This window comes from Phaethon aethereus, assembly GCF_964289735.1.
Source record: "Phaethon aethereus genome assembly, chromosome: 1".
NCBI lineage: Eukaryota > Metazoa > Chordata > Aves > Phaethontiformes > Phaethontidae > Phaethon > Phaethon aethereus.
Genome location: NC_138575.1, coordinates 31,225,890 through 31,242,171, shown reverse-complemented (window position 1 = coordinate 31,242,171; position 16,282 = coordinate 31,225,890). Strand labels below are relative to the sequence as shown.

The window sequence follows — 16,282 nt, the reverse complement described above, 5'->3', positions numbered from 1 at the left end:
TGCTAAATTTGGTTTCCTTTTCCATACTTTGGACTTCATTTTTTACTGTTTTTACAATATGTTCCAGACAAAATGTTTTATTAAATATAATAACAGAAATATATATATTTTAAGGGTATAATATTTTTCATCTTTAAAACACTGAAGAATTATATGCTAACCAACCCACCTAGGAGATAAATTATATTTTTCTTCCGGCACTTCTGACAGCTTTCAAGTTTATAAATACAAAATAGCTATGTATCATTTAGCTTATTACCAGTTAAAATGTTTGCTTCCATTTCTCTGCTTTTAAAGTGACTGTCCCTGCCAAACTTTACCTTCTGTTTTGATGTGTCTGAACACCTGTAACAGCCAAGTCTGAGACTCTTTTTAGAACAATGCTTGAGTCTCAAGTTTTATTCGTTCCTAGTTCCATTGCTCAAATGTCATTTTCATACATATTATTTTCTCAACAATTATACTGCAGCATTTCTATCCAAGTAGTGTTCCATGTTTAGCACTCATCTGTATAGTTTATCCCACTTTTCCACCAATGGGGAGTTACAGTGTGTGCACAGCACTCCCTGCTGCAGCATGGAAGACAAAGAGAAACATTAACAAACTGTAATATAAGCAAGGCTAAGAATCAAGGCATGGATAAGGAAAAAAAGAGTCCTGTCATTCTTGTTATTGTGCATGATTTAATTTACAGTCCATATGTTTCACAAAATGGAAATAGCTTGCATATTTCAGGAAGATGTTCTGATAGAAAAGGTCAGTTCATCAGAACTATTGCGATGTAAAATTTCAACCTAAGTCCAAAGTAATAAAACCCTGAAAAACCGTACGCAAGAGAAAATTCCGGAACATCTCAAGAACTGCAACCATATTGCCAAGTTTACGTTACATAGGTCCATTTATGTTTGAGACAATTTCTTTGTTGACACATTCCTTCAGGTGAAACTGAAGAGAAAGATCGGCTCCAATTCTTACAAGAAGAAAATTAGACTAGGAATCTTAAAAGAAATTTTTAGAAGATTTTTTTCAGAGGTAATACGGTAACTGCAATGCAAGTATTTCTTGCTATAGGCAACATAGCTCAGTTTTGACTTATTTGGTAAGCCAAAGATATGATATGGTTTAGTTGATAAAACGTGGGTCTATAGAGTGTACACGTTCCAGATAAAACACTTCAAAACTGAACTTAGAAGATAAAGCCATTGCCTTTGACCTACAAACTGTTATTCTGAATCCACAAGAGAAACTAAAATCAGGTAGGACAGAAAACATCAGGGGTTCTCTTTATAATGTAGGTTCTATAAAAAAAGCAAAACCGCACAAAGCAGAGACAGCAGCCAGAGGACAGATGGACAGCTGTCTGATCTGGTACAATATTCACATTCCAAGTTGCTTCCCATCCAACGATTTCAAAACAACAACAACAACATTTATTTAAAATCCATTTGAGTATCAAACTAGAAAACACGAGTTTGTGACAAGACTTGCTTTTCTTCCTCTTACCACCTGCCACAAATTTGTTCAGAACTACTGACTGTTTTACAGGAGAAAAACCTCTGCTTTTAGCTGCTAAATTATTCTAGGCTCATACACAGAATGCTCACTCAAGGTTCAGCCAGGGCTTTTTTGACAGAGTGGCTTTTCCATCAAATTTTCACAGCAAGCCCTTCTGCAATAACCTATTTGATCAAAAGCAGCCCCCAGAAGTTCTCAACAACTGGTTTGCTGCCTGGACTGTGCTCTGGCAGCCTGGCTTTTGCCTGGGCAGCCAATGGTAGAAAATGAAAGCTTTCTTTTTCCATTCTGATACAGGACAAATATATAACATTAGCTTCTCATTTCATCCTTTGCCATTTATTTCAGAGTGAAATCTTTTTTAACATAAAAATAGTTTCTTTCATATTTCATAAATAAATGAAATAAATCTAGAGACACGTATATGTGTATCTATCTATTGTTATTTGTATATATACTTATTTATACATGCGCACCTATGTATATCTATGCTTTTTGTGACAGACTGAATGTCAGGTTCAGTTGTTAGCAACATTTTGCATTACATAAAAGCAAGAACTTTGTTAGCAACACTGCGTATTACATAAAAGCAAGAATTTTTGTTCATTGTAGGAGTCTGAGACTCCCACATCATAGGAGCTAACAGGATTCTTCAAAGCAGCCATAATGATGAAACTAATGCTAATTCAATGTCTTCTTTTACTGCGTATTCTGTTTGAGTTACTTTTTAGAAAATAGTAATAATGTCTTTGAGTCATTACTGCATTAGATAACCAAAAGGATTCTCTGTTTAAAGTCCCTATGCCCAACTGTCAGTAGATACATTTGGAATTTTAGTATAAGCAACACACAGTTAGTCTGACTTTACAGATCAATTATTTTACTATAAATAATGATATTCATACATCCATTTTTTTTGCTTATCAAACTTAAATCAAGAATTGTACGATCTAGCATCTCTACCATTCAACAAAACGCTGAAAGGATATACATAGCTAATCACACAGATGTCTAAAATCAAAGCTTCTTGCATACCGACAGCAGTGGAAAATCAGTTCATTGTTCAATAATACATACACACAGTATATTATAAATATCAAACTTTTGCTCAGCAAGTAATAGAAACTCACTTTGCTCTCCAACAGCCTCCTCAATTGTTAATGAAACATGACATACCTGGAGTTCAGCTGAGTCTGTTAAATGCTCTCAAAAGATACCAGTCAATTAAAGCATTAGATAAATGATTCTTTTCCTAACCTTAGGGTAAGTTAAGCAAGTGGCCATTACACAGTGATTTCCAGTTGAGAGAGACACTATGAAGGTGGTATCCAGAAGTTTCAATCTTAGTCTGGCATATTTTATTATAGAATTTTAGATTCCTCTCTGGCACTAGGCAACTGATTCAGACATCTTCCTATGTTTTGTGGTGTTCTTTTGCAGTCACAAATAGAAGCTTTGCTTAGAGGGCCAGCAAGGTACCTTACTACCTAGTTGATGTAGAAAGCAAGCCTATCCCTATAATGAAAGACATTAAAACGGTATTTTCCATAGTATATACAAAAACATATTTTGTCACTCAGTATTAACATCCATGTTAGAAATACTAGATAACCATAAGTAATTATTTTGCTTTGCTGAATGTATGATGGTTCGTTCACTACAGATATTACATGGTTATGCAGTTTCAAACAGAGCTAATTTCTGTCTCATTACTCGATTGCTAGAAGCTAATAAACCTTAAGGATTTTTTTGCATGTTCTTCTTCCACCACAGAAGACAATTCAAAAAAGATCTTTCTCTGCTTTAGTGCCAAGTCTGCCTTTTTAAATGTTGTTTTCTCTCTGAAATTTTGGAAGTCACTTGGTAGTTTTATAATGCTAGCCATTAATACTTTTTCGTTTTGGACATCCAGACATCCAGAATTATAGATCATGAATGCGTTATCATGAAGTATCTTAATTTCTGGATAGTTACAGATTTCTCTTCTTGATCTCACAGTATCTTCTAGGTTTTTTTATCCCAGACAGCATCCAAGTATCAGATGCTACATAATTCCTGAAAACACTGCAACAAGAAAGAAAAAAATCTAGAAGCCAGGGGGCAGCAATATTTTTATATATAAATATTATATATTGAAAGAATTATGTCATTTTAAGACCTAGAAATCTTTCAGGTAATTGAAGATCTACATATATAAATAAGAGAAAAAATGATTTCTCCCCCCCTCCCACCCCCCCCTCTCAGGAAAAGCTTATTACCTGACTATATCCTTGGTAGAACTCATTTATTCCCTAGGCTCAGGCAGGCTAAATCTCTCTTCCTGTAAATACCAGACAGTTTGAATTTTTATATCACTCTAGGGACAGGGGAGAAAAAAGACAGCGCTGCTGGTGATTTGACTGGAGTGATGGGTGAAGCTCCCAAGAGACACGCTGCCTTCAGATTAGCTACCGTTTCTTGGGCTGAAGCCCAGACAGCCGAGAAGGCAGCCATCTGACACAGGAAACATGACAGTCATTTTCTTCCTGGGAAACAGGAGTTAGAAGAGATCCAGACTGTTAATAGATTACTTGATTATGCTTTTAACAAGATCGGCTGGACTTTCTAGTTTTTCCTTTTAGACATGATCAGAGGAGCAAGAAGTTCAAGAAGTTTTGCCTTCAATCCTGAAGAGTCTCAGATCATGGGAAACACCCTGGCTCATCAAGTGAAGCTGAGGGAGAATGGCTCAGAGCCGCTTCTGTCTGTGGTGCAGGCAGTGCCCTAATTTCTCATCCTGCCTCTAGGTCCTTCCCTTTGCACTTAAAGATTTTAGGTTGGGAGGATTCTAACAAAGCTGCTCTGTGGCTCTATGCTTTTGAACACCCTGGGGAAGCTGCAGGAAGGCAGCCACTGCACGGCAGTGGGGCACCCAAATGAAACGAAGGAGCTCATCTTCAGAAACAGCTCTGGAAAAACTAGTGCTCTTGCAGCTGAGGAGAGAACCAAAAGTGGATTTTCCTTCCTGCTGCCTCAAAAAGGAACAGAAATTAAGCCATATAGAACATAGGAACGATGAGTCTCCAGTTCACACCACACTTTTAAGTACACCTGGCCAACGCTCTGTGGCATAGCAAACCAGCGTTTCCCCCACACAGGAACGGACGCCTAGCAAAGCAACTACTGAATGCTGAGTTGGTAAAGATGTGTTTACATTCCATTTGCTGGCAGCAATGCTTGTGCAATTGCGTGCTGTTGGGTTCAGTGAGTTGATCTGATTGGCTTCTCATGGCCAATTCCCACCAGCAGTTATTGTCAGCTTGTGCCTGTCGTCTTTGCCTGACAGAACTGGACACAGAGTCACCTCCTAGATGGTCAGAAACAACATGACATAGATTAATAAAAGGCGATGTGAGATGCTAACTAAAATACTCGTGCAAGTAAATACTCTTTTTGCAGAACTTAGTGCCATCATCTTTAGCATATCTGAACGCCACCAGCCTGAGAAACATATGCCAAGGTCGTTCCTATATCTTAGTTTTGTCTATGTCAGCTGTTACAAAGCCATCTGCCAAGCCAGCTGTTCCTGAAATATATAACAATTTCTTAGATTATATATTTAGTCTACAAGTTCCTATGTTTTTTCCCCTCTTTCCTGTGTTCCTCAATTTATTTCTTAAGCATGATTACCAGATGCAGGCTGGTATCAGCCGTATCTTCTTTAATATCATACACAGAAACAAATGATCATATCCATTCTTTGATTATTAACTTTTTATTTTTCTGGAATTCAAACTTGGCAAGATTAGCAACACTGAGGTAATAAAAATGAGCAAAAATGTTATTTTTTTCAAGTCATGACACAGTTTGAACAAATACTATGATGCTTACATATCCGGACACATGCATAACAAACACATATCATGATCACTAGTTTTGCCAAATTTAATTGTAACAATAATATTGTTACTAACAGTCTGTACAGCACCATGAATTTAAATTCTTCTAGGAGCCAGCAGGGACAATGCAGACTAAAAAACAATTTCCATCAGGCATTGCAATACATACCATGAAAGTTTAAGTCAATCCTAAATTCTGGATTCCTAGGTCTGCCCAACACAGCCTCCCTCCTGCACTGACATTGGTGTTTGTATAATTGTGTTGACTGTTAGCTGGCTTATCTGATCTAAAGCTAAGCCTACAAAAAAGGATAGCTGGTGACACAGGTGAAATAAAATTCAATAGTTTCAGACCCATTGTAATGACTTCTTGGAAACACTGGGAACCTGTTTCTCTAAAAATAAGGTCTGAGCAGAGAAAGAACAGCTCAAAGGCAGGTTACATGTCAGAGTATCACTAGGCAATTCCTAGAGCCCAACATTACTATTGCCTGTGCTGTAACTGATTTCCTGATTTGCGATTTTAAATCTGTGATTTTTCTGACAAGCGCTAAATTAACAAACATGCAAAGACATCATTAATGACATTGCAGCAGATAATTTCTTCTTGAGAGCAAAGAGATCTTTACCAACTCAGCATTTCAACAAACAGATTTGAAACGAAGTTCTGTTGAGACTTGTCATTTGCTACTTGGAAAACAAAGCTGTTGATGCTTAGCATCTTCGTTCTGTAAAAGTCTTTCTGAGTTTCCAGTTATATGTGCTTAGCGAAATTTAGAATAGGAAGAGGAACAGATTATATTACAAATTTCTCATGTAAATTAAGTCCAGAGATTTTAAATCTTAAATTAAAAAATGAAAAACTGCAGCCAGCATTATGAAAGATATTTTGAATTTTTATTACATACATCATATAACTTTATTTATTTATGACTTGATCTTCACATACTACCCATATTTTTTTAATTGATATTAAAAATGCCTTACTTGTTTGCAACCAAACGCATCACTGTCCAGTCTTTTGGAAACATCTCTGGTCGTATCAGTATACGAAATACAGTGAAAATCTGCAGCAGGAAATCCTTTGGAAGGAAAAGAAGTCATCATATGTCTTTTCTGCTTTAAAAAGAGCAGTGAGCTTTAAAATTATTTTAATCGGAGACAAAAAGTCAATACAGAAGTAACAGAATCACCTTTATTTTCAGCATAGATACACCTCTGAATATTTTTTCATTTTTTAAGTCCGCAAGAAAGCTTCAAATAGTAATTTAATTCATTTTTCTTAAAAAGAGGAAAATAATTTAATGCACCATTGATTGACAGCAATGCATAAGAGAAATGTCAAAGATGCATTTGGTTTCCACCCATACACTTCCACAAATGCGATCCTGAGAACAATTTGCAAATCAAAAAAGCACTTTACAAGCACTAGAGAGTTCTGAATATCTCCTTAATCATGCCAGGTTTTCATCACTTTCAAGATTTATTCTAAAATTGGCATTATTTGGTGGGAAAGAGAGTGTAAGGACAATTCTATCGCCGGGTTTGCAAAGACGAGTGAATGCAATCGTGACGCCCAGGCCCCAGAACCGTTATCGCCGCTGCCTGTCTGTATGCAGGTCACTTAACCATTCTGCCTCATTTGCTGAATCTATAAAAATAGTGAACACGTGAGATCCTTTGAATGTAGAAAGCATTGCTTCAGACCTTTTAGAATTATCATCTCCTACGTCACTCAACTCACTAGTAACTAACTGTATTAAACTATTCCGCTCAGCACATTGGTTTTCAGATTTTCTTTCGACAAATAAAACTACCAATAAAGGTAATATTCCTAATGATCCATCTTCATCAAGTAAAGTACTGCCAGTATTTTTTTAGTAAGCAAAATGGAACTTGTGACATCATGAAGAGCATGAGGCAAGTGACATAGGCCCTGCAGAATCAGTGTGCTACCTGACTTTGAAGTGTTTTTGAGTTGAGTCAGCCCACACCACTTGTAGAGAGTTAGCCTGAAACACAGATGAGATGAAGACACAGCCAAAGGATACCAAATAATTTTGAACACCAAATATATTCTCGAGTGCATTACCAAAGCGTAGATGACGGGCATTGCACAACAGATGTCTTTCATTAGAGAATCACTGTAAAGGGGGACGAATGCAGGCGCTGGGAAAGGCAGCTGCGATCCCTGCAGCCACCCACCAGAGAGGATTACATAAAAGAGACAACCTGTTTTCTGAGTGAGATGCCAAAACATTCTCTTTATTAAAGAGTATAAATGATACTCATTGCAGATCACACAGTGTTTGAATGCAGGTGACCGACTTTACGGATAAACAAGTAGCTCTACGAGCAACACATCTATTCCAGACTGCCTTCCTTTAGGTTTGCACCTTGTAGTTAAATTTCAACACTTCTGCCTGCTCCTTTTTTCCTTTAGGGGTTACCTTCCTTCTCTCTGCTGTAATCCCTGCACCATAATCCCAACAATACAGCAACGCCTCGAATGCTGCTGTACATCACCTGACAATAATGTCCCAAATTCTCCCAGATCCCATTTTTATCCCGTCTGTTGTCCAGACACAATACACGTTGCTGCTGTTGGGGAGCTAACTGACTGGCTGCTGAACTGAAGAGACCGAAGGCCTGCTGTTGGGAAACCAAGCAACGGTTCAAGGACGTAAAACCCAACGGCTGCGTGAGGTGTAAACCTGGTGCCTTTGAGACCCACGGGCCACTGCCAAAGCCTGCTGAAATTCATCACCTTGTTCAAAAGCCATTAAGAAAAGAATGACAGACGGAGAGGAAGATCATGTATACTTAATTTCTTTAGGCTAAAGCCAGAATATACCTTTTATTCCAAGCAAACTTTAAAACAAAGCAAACGTATACACTGGCATTAAATTTTGAATCATTGACACCAGGCTAATTATGTCTAATTTTAACAGAAAAAGTAGAAAATTGTGTCATCAATTTAGTGATAAGTGATATTAGATACAAAATGTGGTTTAGAAAAGCCCAAGTAAGACTGAAGATCTCTTTGCTACAGTATGTGCTAAAAACATATAAATGAAGTATAATTCAAAGCTGAAATATAACTGAAAGAAATAGATAACTCATAAAAAACTTCAGAAAAACTAGTGTATTGGGTTTGTGTGGCAAGGCTTTAGTAGCTGGGGGCCACAGGGGTGGCTTCTGTGAGAAGCTGCCAGAAGCTTCTCCTGTGTCCAACAGAGCCAATGCAGCTGGCTACAAGATGGACCCACCGCTGGCCAAGGCCGAGCCCATCAGTGATGGTGGCAGCGCCTCTGGGAGAACAGAGTTAAGAAGGGGAAAAACTGCTACGGAAACAGCAGCAGAGAGAGGAGTGAGAAGATGTGAGGAGCAGCCCTGCAGACCCCAGGTCAGAAGCAGCAGGAGGGGCAGGAGGGGCTCCAGGCGCCGGAGCAGAGGTTCCCCGGCAGCCCCTGGGGAAGCCCACGGGGAGGCCGGCTGTGCCCCTGCAGCCATGGAGCTCCACGGGGGAGCAGATCTCCACCCGCACCCGGGGAGGGCCCCACGCTGGAGCAGGGGGATGCCCGAAGGAGGCCGTGACCCCGTGGGAAGCCCACGCTGGAGCAGGCTCCTGGCAGGGCCTGTGGCCCCGTGGGGAGAGGAGCCCAGGCTGGAGCAGGGTTGCTGGCAGGACTTGTGACCCCGTGGGGGACCCAGGCTGGAGCAGCCTGTTCCTGAAGGACGGCACCCGTGGGGGGACCCAGGCTGGAGCAGTTGGTGAAGAACTGCAGCCCGTGGGAAGGACTCGCATTGGAGAAGTTCATGGAGGACTGTCTCCTGTGGGAGGGACCCCAGGCTGGAGCTGGGCAGAGTGTGAGGAGTCCTGTCCCTGAGGAGGAAGGAGCGTCAGAGACAGCGTGTGATGAACTGACCACAACCCCCATTCCCTGACCCCCTGCGCCGCTCGGGGGGAGGAGGTGGAGAAATCGGGAGTGAAGATGAGTCCATGGAGAAGGGAGGGGTGGGGGGGAAGGTGTTTTAAGATTTGGTTTTAGTTCTTATTACCTGTCCTGGTTTCAGTCAGGGTAGAGTTAATTTTCTTCACAGAAGCTAGCGTGAGGCTATGTTTTGGATTTGGGATGAGAAAATGTTGATAAGGTGCTGATGTTTTGAGTTGTTGCTAAGTAGTCAAGGACAGTCCAGCTTCTCATGCTGGCCTGCCAGCGAGCAGGCTGGGGGAGCACGGGGAGCTGGGAGGGGACACAGCTGGGACAGCTGACCCAGGCTGGCCAAAGAGATATTCCATACCATATAACGTCACACTCAGTATATAAAGCTGGGACAAAGAAGAAGGAAGGGGTGGAGGGACGTTCGGAGTTATGGCGTCTGTCTTCCCAAGAAACCATTACACGTGATGGAGCCCTGCTTCCCTGGAGATGGCTGAACACCTGCCTGCCCATGGGGAGTAGTGAATGAATTCTTTGTCTTGCTTTGCTTGCGTGCGCGACTTTTGCTTTACTTATTAAACTGTCTTTATCTCAAACCATGAGTTTCCTCACTTTTACTCTTCTGATTCTCTCCCCCGTCCCACCGTGGGGGAGTGAGTGAGCGGCTGCGTGGGGCTTAGCTGCCAGCTGGGGCTAAACCACGACATTACCCTAGTTTGATTTGATTAGCAATAAATTAAATTAATTTCCCCAAGTCGAGTCTGTTTTGCCTGTGATGATAATTGGTGAGTGATCTCAAGCCATAAGCTTCTCATTATATTTTCTCTCCCCTTGTCCAGCTGAGGAGGGGAGCAACAGAGCAGCTTTGGTGGGCACCTGGTGTCCAGCCAGGGTCAACCCACCACAACTAGTCAGTTGTAATGATTTTCAAGATACAACTATTAAGCTTCTATTAACAGAATTCTCTGTAGCTAACTTATTTTTCAGATTCAGTTTTTGTATGTTTGGTAATATATTTCCCTAGGAATCCATTATAAGCATGAAAATAACCAAAGGGTCAAATGCCACTTGACTAGTCTGATACTTTGCCATTAATGTGCTGGTACCCTTCATGTGTCAGCACTGCTCATCGATAATCAGTGCCAGTGTTCACTCCCAAGGGACCAACCTCCAGGTAGCAATTCCATAAAATGTTTTGATCAGCATTACAATGCCTGGCATTTTGCATGATGCAATTGCGCATTTTTGTTTTGTGATCCAAACATCACAAGACATTACTATAGAGTACCATTCATGGAAAATCAATTTTGTAAGTATATGTTGAACTGTTTCCTTTGCACGAAACTATTGTCTTTCATAGCTGTATCTGCTCTGCTGAACACATCATAATGATTTAGAAACAGATTTTAACATTTAAAAACCATTTTTACAGGCAGTATAAGTGAACTAACATTTGGTTGGTTGAGTACAGATATAATTAATGTCTCATATGCCTTCTATCTTAAGAGGCAGCAAGGGAGTAATTTTGTGCTTTTAGATAATCTAAATACCATCTCTTAATATTCCTGCCTAGTGTACATAAGCTCTAGTACTATCTTATACCACTTAAATAATATCACAGTATCACAGTTCAGTTTCCTCTAGCAGCAAGAGTTGCTTGATGAAATTATCAAACCATGATTAAGTGAGAAGCATGGCCTTCATGCATCTCTCAGGCCGCATCTATTATTAGTGTTTTAGTTTGAGTCAATGGTCCACTTTGAAGCTAATTGCTTGATCATCCATTGCTTTGGTCCACACTGCAGTTACGAAGCTACTTGGTATCAAGTCTTTGTAGAGCATCCTAGAGCTATTTTTCAGCGTGCCAAGTTGCCCATAAGAAAGAGGATGGCTTGACAGTGAGCTGCCTGAACAACTCATCCATCCTGTGGCCAACTGCTGTCACAGATCTTTCCTTCACTGCTTCCTCCACCTACATCAAAAGCCACCCAATTATTTGTTTTAGAGCTACCCCTCTGCCTCAGCACTTACCCTTTCGGAAGTCCCATACGTGAGCAGATGTCCCTGCATAGCAGGGGAAGGATGGTGGCTAGAACTGAGCCTGCTTCACCAGAGACATTCCCCATGCCTACAGATGCCACACGGCCGCTGTCCAAGGGATCATTAGAGAACAGTGGAAAAAATTCCACTTGGTGGTAGGGTTTGGCACCCACTTTACCCTGCTCAGGCTCCCTTAGCTGGAAGAGAGGATTGGAGAACTAGTAAGGTTTACACCCAGCCCCATGAAATATTATCTTTTCCTTCATCAGATCTCTCCTGCAAATCTATTCTGCCACATTATGTAGGGTACACTGCCAATGGATAAAAATGAGGCCTTCTGGCAGATCATCATCTGTTTGTTCTGTCTTCTTTCAATCTATTAATTAAAAAACCCACACATATCAACCAAAACCACCTTGCTGTGGTCAAAGCTGCATTGTGCTAACATATACTGTTTTTCTCATCCACTTTCCCACTTCTCTCCTCCTATTTATAACTTGCACTGTTACCGTTTGTCATAAATTATATCTGAGGTTTTTTGCAGCAGCAAATATCCGCCTACAAGGGTGCCTCTGTTCTATAAATTGCTATAAAATGTATTTATGAGAAGAAGGTGGTATTTTGTGGTAAGCAAAGGAGCATATCTTTAAAATAATATTGGAAGATAAAAGGAAGCATTTAAAATTACTGCCTCATTAAATTCCATGTTTCAGAAAGTGCATGAAGTATAGCCTCTGGTGCTACCATTCAGCCATGAATCCCCTGTCATTTCTTTCTTACTTCATTTGCATGTTTTCAAATATAAAATACTTTTTCTATCTTCTGCTTTGTGTGGAAAAACCTGACTCTCTTAAAGAACTGACTAAAATAAAAATAGTCACTGTGTCAATTACATAAACTAAATATATTCACAAAATAGAGGAAATATTTCCATAAACAACCACTTGTTTAAAACATCACTCAGATGCATGTCATATAAAAATGTGTACATGCCATTCCTTCAAAGTCTCCATTCTGCTATACTGTGATTAACAAGCTGGAAATGGCCTTTAATAATTTTGGTATAGACTGTTAAAAAAAAAAGAAAGGGTAAGAATCGTACACATATTTCAATAGAATGAATGACAACCTTTTTTACAAGTATTTGCCTGAGTGAATTTTTGTTTGGAGAAGTGGTTTAGTGGTGCTATTTTTTTTAATAGTATCACAAATGCTGTGCAAATATGCATTCGTGCAAGCACTTGGCATAGTTGCCTTGGGAATTACTATGGAAGAAAGAAGAAATATCTTGTGATATCAGTGCTTAATCGCCCAGTATAGATGTTTAATTATAAACGGAGGTAGTGAAAGCAAAAAAGCACAGCAGACAGCAATTCAAAGGTCTGGGTTACACTTGGATAAGTCCCTTGCAAAGACCGTATCAGATTTTTAACTTGTCATGTGGCTAAGGGAAGACCAAATCCACTTTGACATCGGTGACCAGGGGGCAAAAAGAAGATTGAAGAATACAGCAAGCTGATGGTAGTTACCACTGAAGATTAAATTAAAGTACACACTAGCCACAAGATTAACTGTGGCTATTAGTTCAGCCTCTAAAAGCATCTCAGACAAAAAAAAAGTCTTATCACAGATATTTACACCTTCTGAATCTTCATTTACTCATACTGATGTCATTTCCTAAGACGCATATCTTAAAGCGGCATAAAATACCAAGGAAGTCCCACACTTGGCAAACAAAGAAGAAAAATACAAAGGTAAGTGTCAAGGTGGTTTAGATAGTGTAAGTCATAGAGTCACCTCCTGATTAGCAGCAGTGTCAGCCTCACACACTAGCTCTCATCTTTCCCTCTTGCTCTCAGTTATACACATTTCAGTGATATTTGATATTTCCAAGTCAGGGAAAAACACCAATATATTATTTAGGATTCAGAAGAGAAGGAATGCTGCACTAATTGTGATCAACCTAATGCCACTGAATCGCTGGTGGAGCTGATGCTGATTTGATGAGATCTGAATGGAAATAACAAACTCTGGACTTGAGTTCTTAAGACCTCTATTTTGATAGCTGATGGCACTGGCTACAGCTGCTTTCCATATGTCTCTGTACAATAGTAGGATATGTGCGTGGGGGGAATATAAATGTGTCAAATCAAACACCATTCAAGCACTAATTCTAGAGGTTTTTCATCTTCTAGAAACATGAAAGTCTGAATAAACTCAACACTGTATTTCATAGATACATCAAACAGAAATCAAGCTTGAAACCTCTAGGAAACACAAAAATCTACACCTAGGGATGTAGACCTGCTCAGAACTCAAACAAAAGGGAAAATATTTTCAGTAAAAACGTGCCTAGGTTCCACAACATATAATAAAAATTGCCTAAGGATAGCAACTATGCTAGGTGAAAACAGATACTGTAATATTAGTATAGAAATTGTCCACTCTATATAATCTATAGGCAGTACTCTTTATTCATGATAGAGATAACTTCTCAGCAGCATTTTCTATCTTTCAATCTCAATACAACCACCACACTACAAAGAAAAGGCACTCACAAGTGGTATACTCTCTTCGGAACAGCTCTAAACAGCCATCTAAGGAAATCTGAAATTACACCATGACTAGACTGCCTTTTTCAGGGCAGTACATAAGTTTATCAAATGGTAATTTAAGAGTAACATCTAAAAATATACTATCACACTAGGACATGACTACTGGTCTATCTAGGATCACTGGCTGAATAATGGGCATACATGATTACTCAAGATTTCTTGAGTAGATCAAATTTGGTACTATGTAAGTTTTTCAGGGTCTAGAAGAGTGTAAGTCTTAGTGTATATCTTTATGCAGGAAATCTTAACTTTTTTTTTTTTTTAAATCCATACCCCTCTTCCAAAAAGTAATTAAAAACACTGTTATCTCCATGAACCCAGTAACACCATCAATGAAATTGGTAGAAGCTGCCCCAAAAGAGCTCTGCAGCTACTATCTTCCATGATCAAGCTGGGCAGACAGACATTACAAGTCTGACAGGTCCTCCTGCCCATGGACTTTCTGCACAGCTAAGAAAAATGGAGAGCTAGTTGAATATGCATTTCTCAAGCTCCATGTTTGCCATTGCCATATATAATTTAATGAAAGAATGAACAAATAATAAATATAGTAAAACAAAAAAATTAACTGCCTGGCAGGAAGAATGAAGCAGAACTGTGTAACCTTTGCTCAATATCACCTTTAAAACAGGCTTTGAGGATAAGTTTATGGCTTTAAAGCTATTATGTGTAGTTCCCCCCAATCCCTATTCTATCTGCTGCCATTTTAGAAGCAACAGAATCCTGGCCTCCCAGTAAGAGTAGACCTAAGTACACATGAAAGCCTGTGCAAAAGTTAGCTATTCTGAAAAACAGACTGCATTTAAATACTGAAGTGTTTCATCAAAGCACAGGAATATCTTAAAGAGACATAAATAAAAAAGAGAAATAAAGAGAGGCCTGAACAAGTGGAAAGACGATTCTGTTACTTACCCTCAGATCTTCCTTTGTGTTGAAGCTATCAAGAAGCTGTTGATAATGTCTATCAGTCATTTGTCGCAAAAGTGACAACAAACAGGAGACAAATTCTCCCTGTTCAGATAAGCCAAGAATAGAAATATTATAGATTATAATGTCTTGTGTACTTGAGCTTAAACTGTCATATTGTAGGCACTTAAAAATAATTAACAAATTCAAGGGAAATTAATCTACAATTAGTAAACATTATTTCTTAGACTCCACATTTTGTGAAAATACATTAATTTAGCTATCAACTTCCTTCCCATTTAAGGAATTATTCTTCCCCAAATGCAGCTTACTTGCGTAGCAAAATCTATTTGAAATAGCTCCAGAAGGGCTAAACCAGTAAAAATTTGATTTCTGCTTTGTTGCCCTTGTACCTGTTTTTAAACCGATTATTTAGATCGCTAAAATTACAACGTCTTAATCAGCTTGGTTTTGAAACAAGTATAAACAAAAACATTTTGAAACAATCTGGGAAGGATGCTATTGTTTTCCTTTATGGAAGCATTAATGGAGTTAGCTGGGAATTTCTTCAAAACATTTTTTCATCACAGAAAAAAATTTGTCAAAAATATGAAAAAAAAAAGACTGAAAAAACCTTTGAAAATGTTTTGATCAGAAGTTTCCTTGGACCTACAGAAGAATTTTTCATTAGAACATACATCTAGAGGTTGAGCTTAATCCCTGGGCAAGAGCACTCTCTCCTGTAGTGCCCATTCCTGGATGCACAGTCCACACTCCAGAAAAGGGACGCTCCAGGCAGCAGCCGAGGGTCGTACTGGACAGCTACGCTGATTCCCTGCTGCCTCTACTGATGCACATTCACCAGGCTGTCCTTCAAACAGCGCGGGATTCAGGAACAAGGGAGCAGAGAACAGCACTGGGTATCTCCGGTGAGCAATCAAATGAACAAGACATTATGGGAAGGAACAGGTTCTCCCTCTCTCCCTTTCCTGTCCCCTTGTTCACTTTTCAACTGGGAAGAAAGATTGAACGGTATCAGTCTGGTCCAACTGCAGAAAGGATGAGGACAGGAAAGAGTGAAAGGTCTGGACTGCATCCCAGTGCTTAAAAAGAGCACTGCTGAAATCTTACAACACACTTCTGGCCTCTATATACCAGGAATGAGGACTAAGACTGCGAAAACAGACAGGTATGATAACAATACTTTAAAATGGTGTCTTTCATTAGTTTGTCAAATCAAACTTTGGGAAGATATTTTCCCTGTCTTTCATAAAAACCAGAAAACAAGATAAAAAAAGAGTACGATTTCACAGGAATGGCTGTTCTGGATTTTACATTGGAAGGGCTAATTCACTTGTGATTATACCTTATATATTTGGTGGTG

The 16,282-nt window shown here is 39.4% G+C and overlaps 1 protein-coding gene across 2 annotated transcripts in view; it reads right to left on the bottom strand.

Moving 5' to 3' along the window:
- The window catches only part of DOCK4 (dedicator of cytokinesis 4), a gene marked incomplete at both ends in the record, with an annotated part of 263,581 nt that overhangs the window by 55,142 nt on the left and 192,157 nt on the right, over positions 1-16,282 (bottom strand). For both annotated transcript variants that reach the window (XM_082011612.1, XM_082011613.1), the window contains 2 exons: positions 6,381-6,475; positions 14,905-15,003. In XM_082011612.1, coding sequence (XP_081867738.1) covers positions 6,381-6,475; positions 14,905-15,003 — 194 coding nt within the window. The remainder of the gene's footprint in view (positions 1-6,380; positions 6,476-14,904; positions 15,004-16,282) is intronic.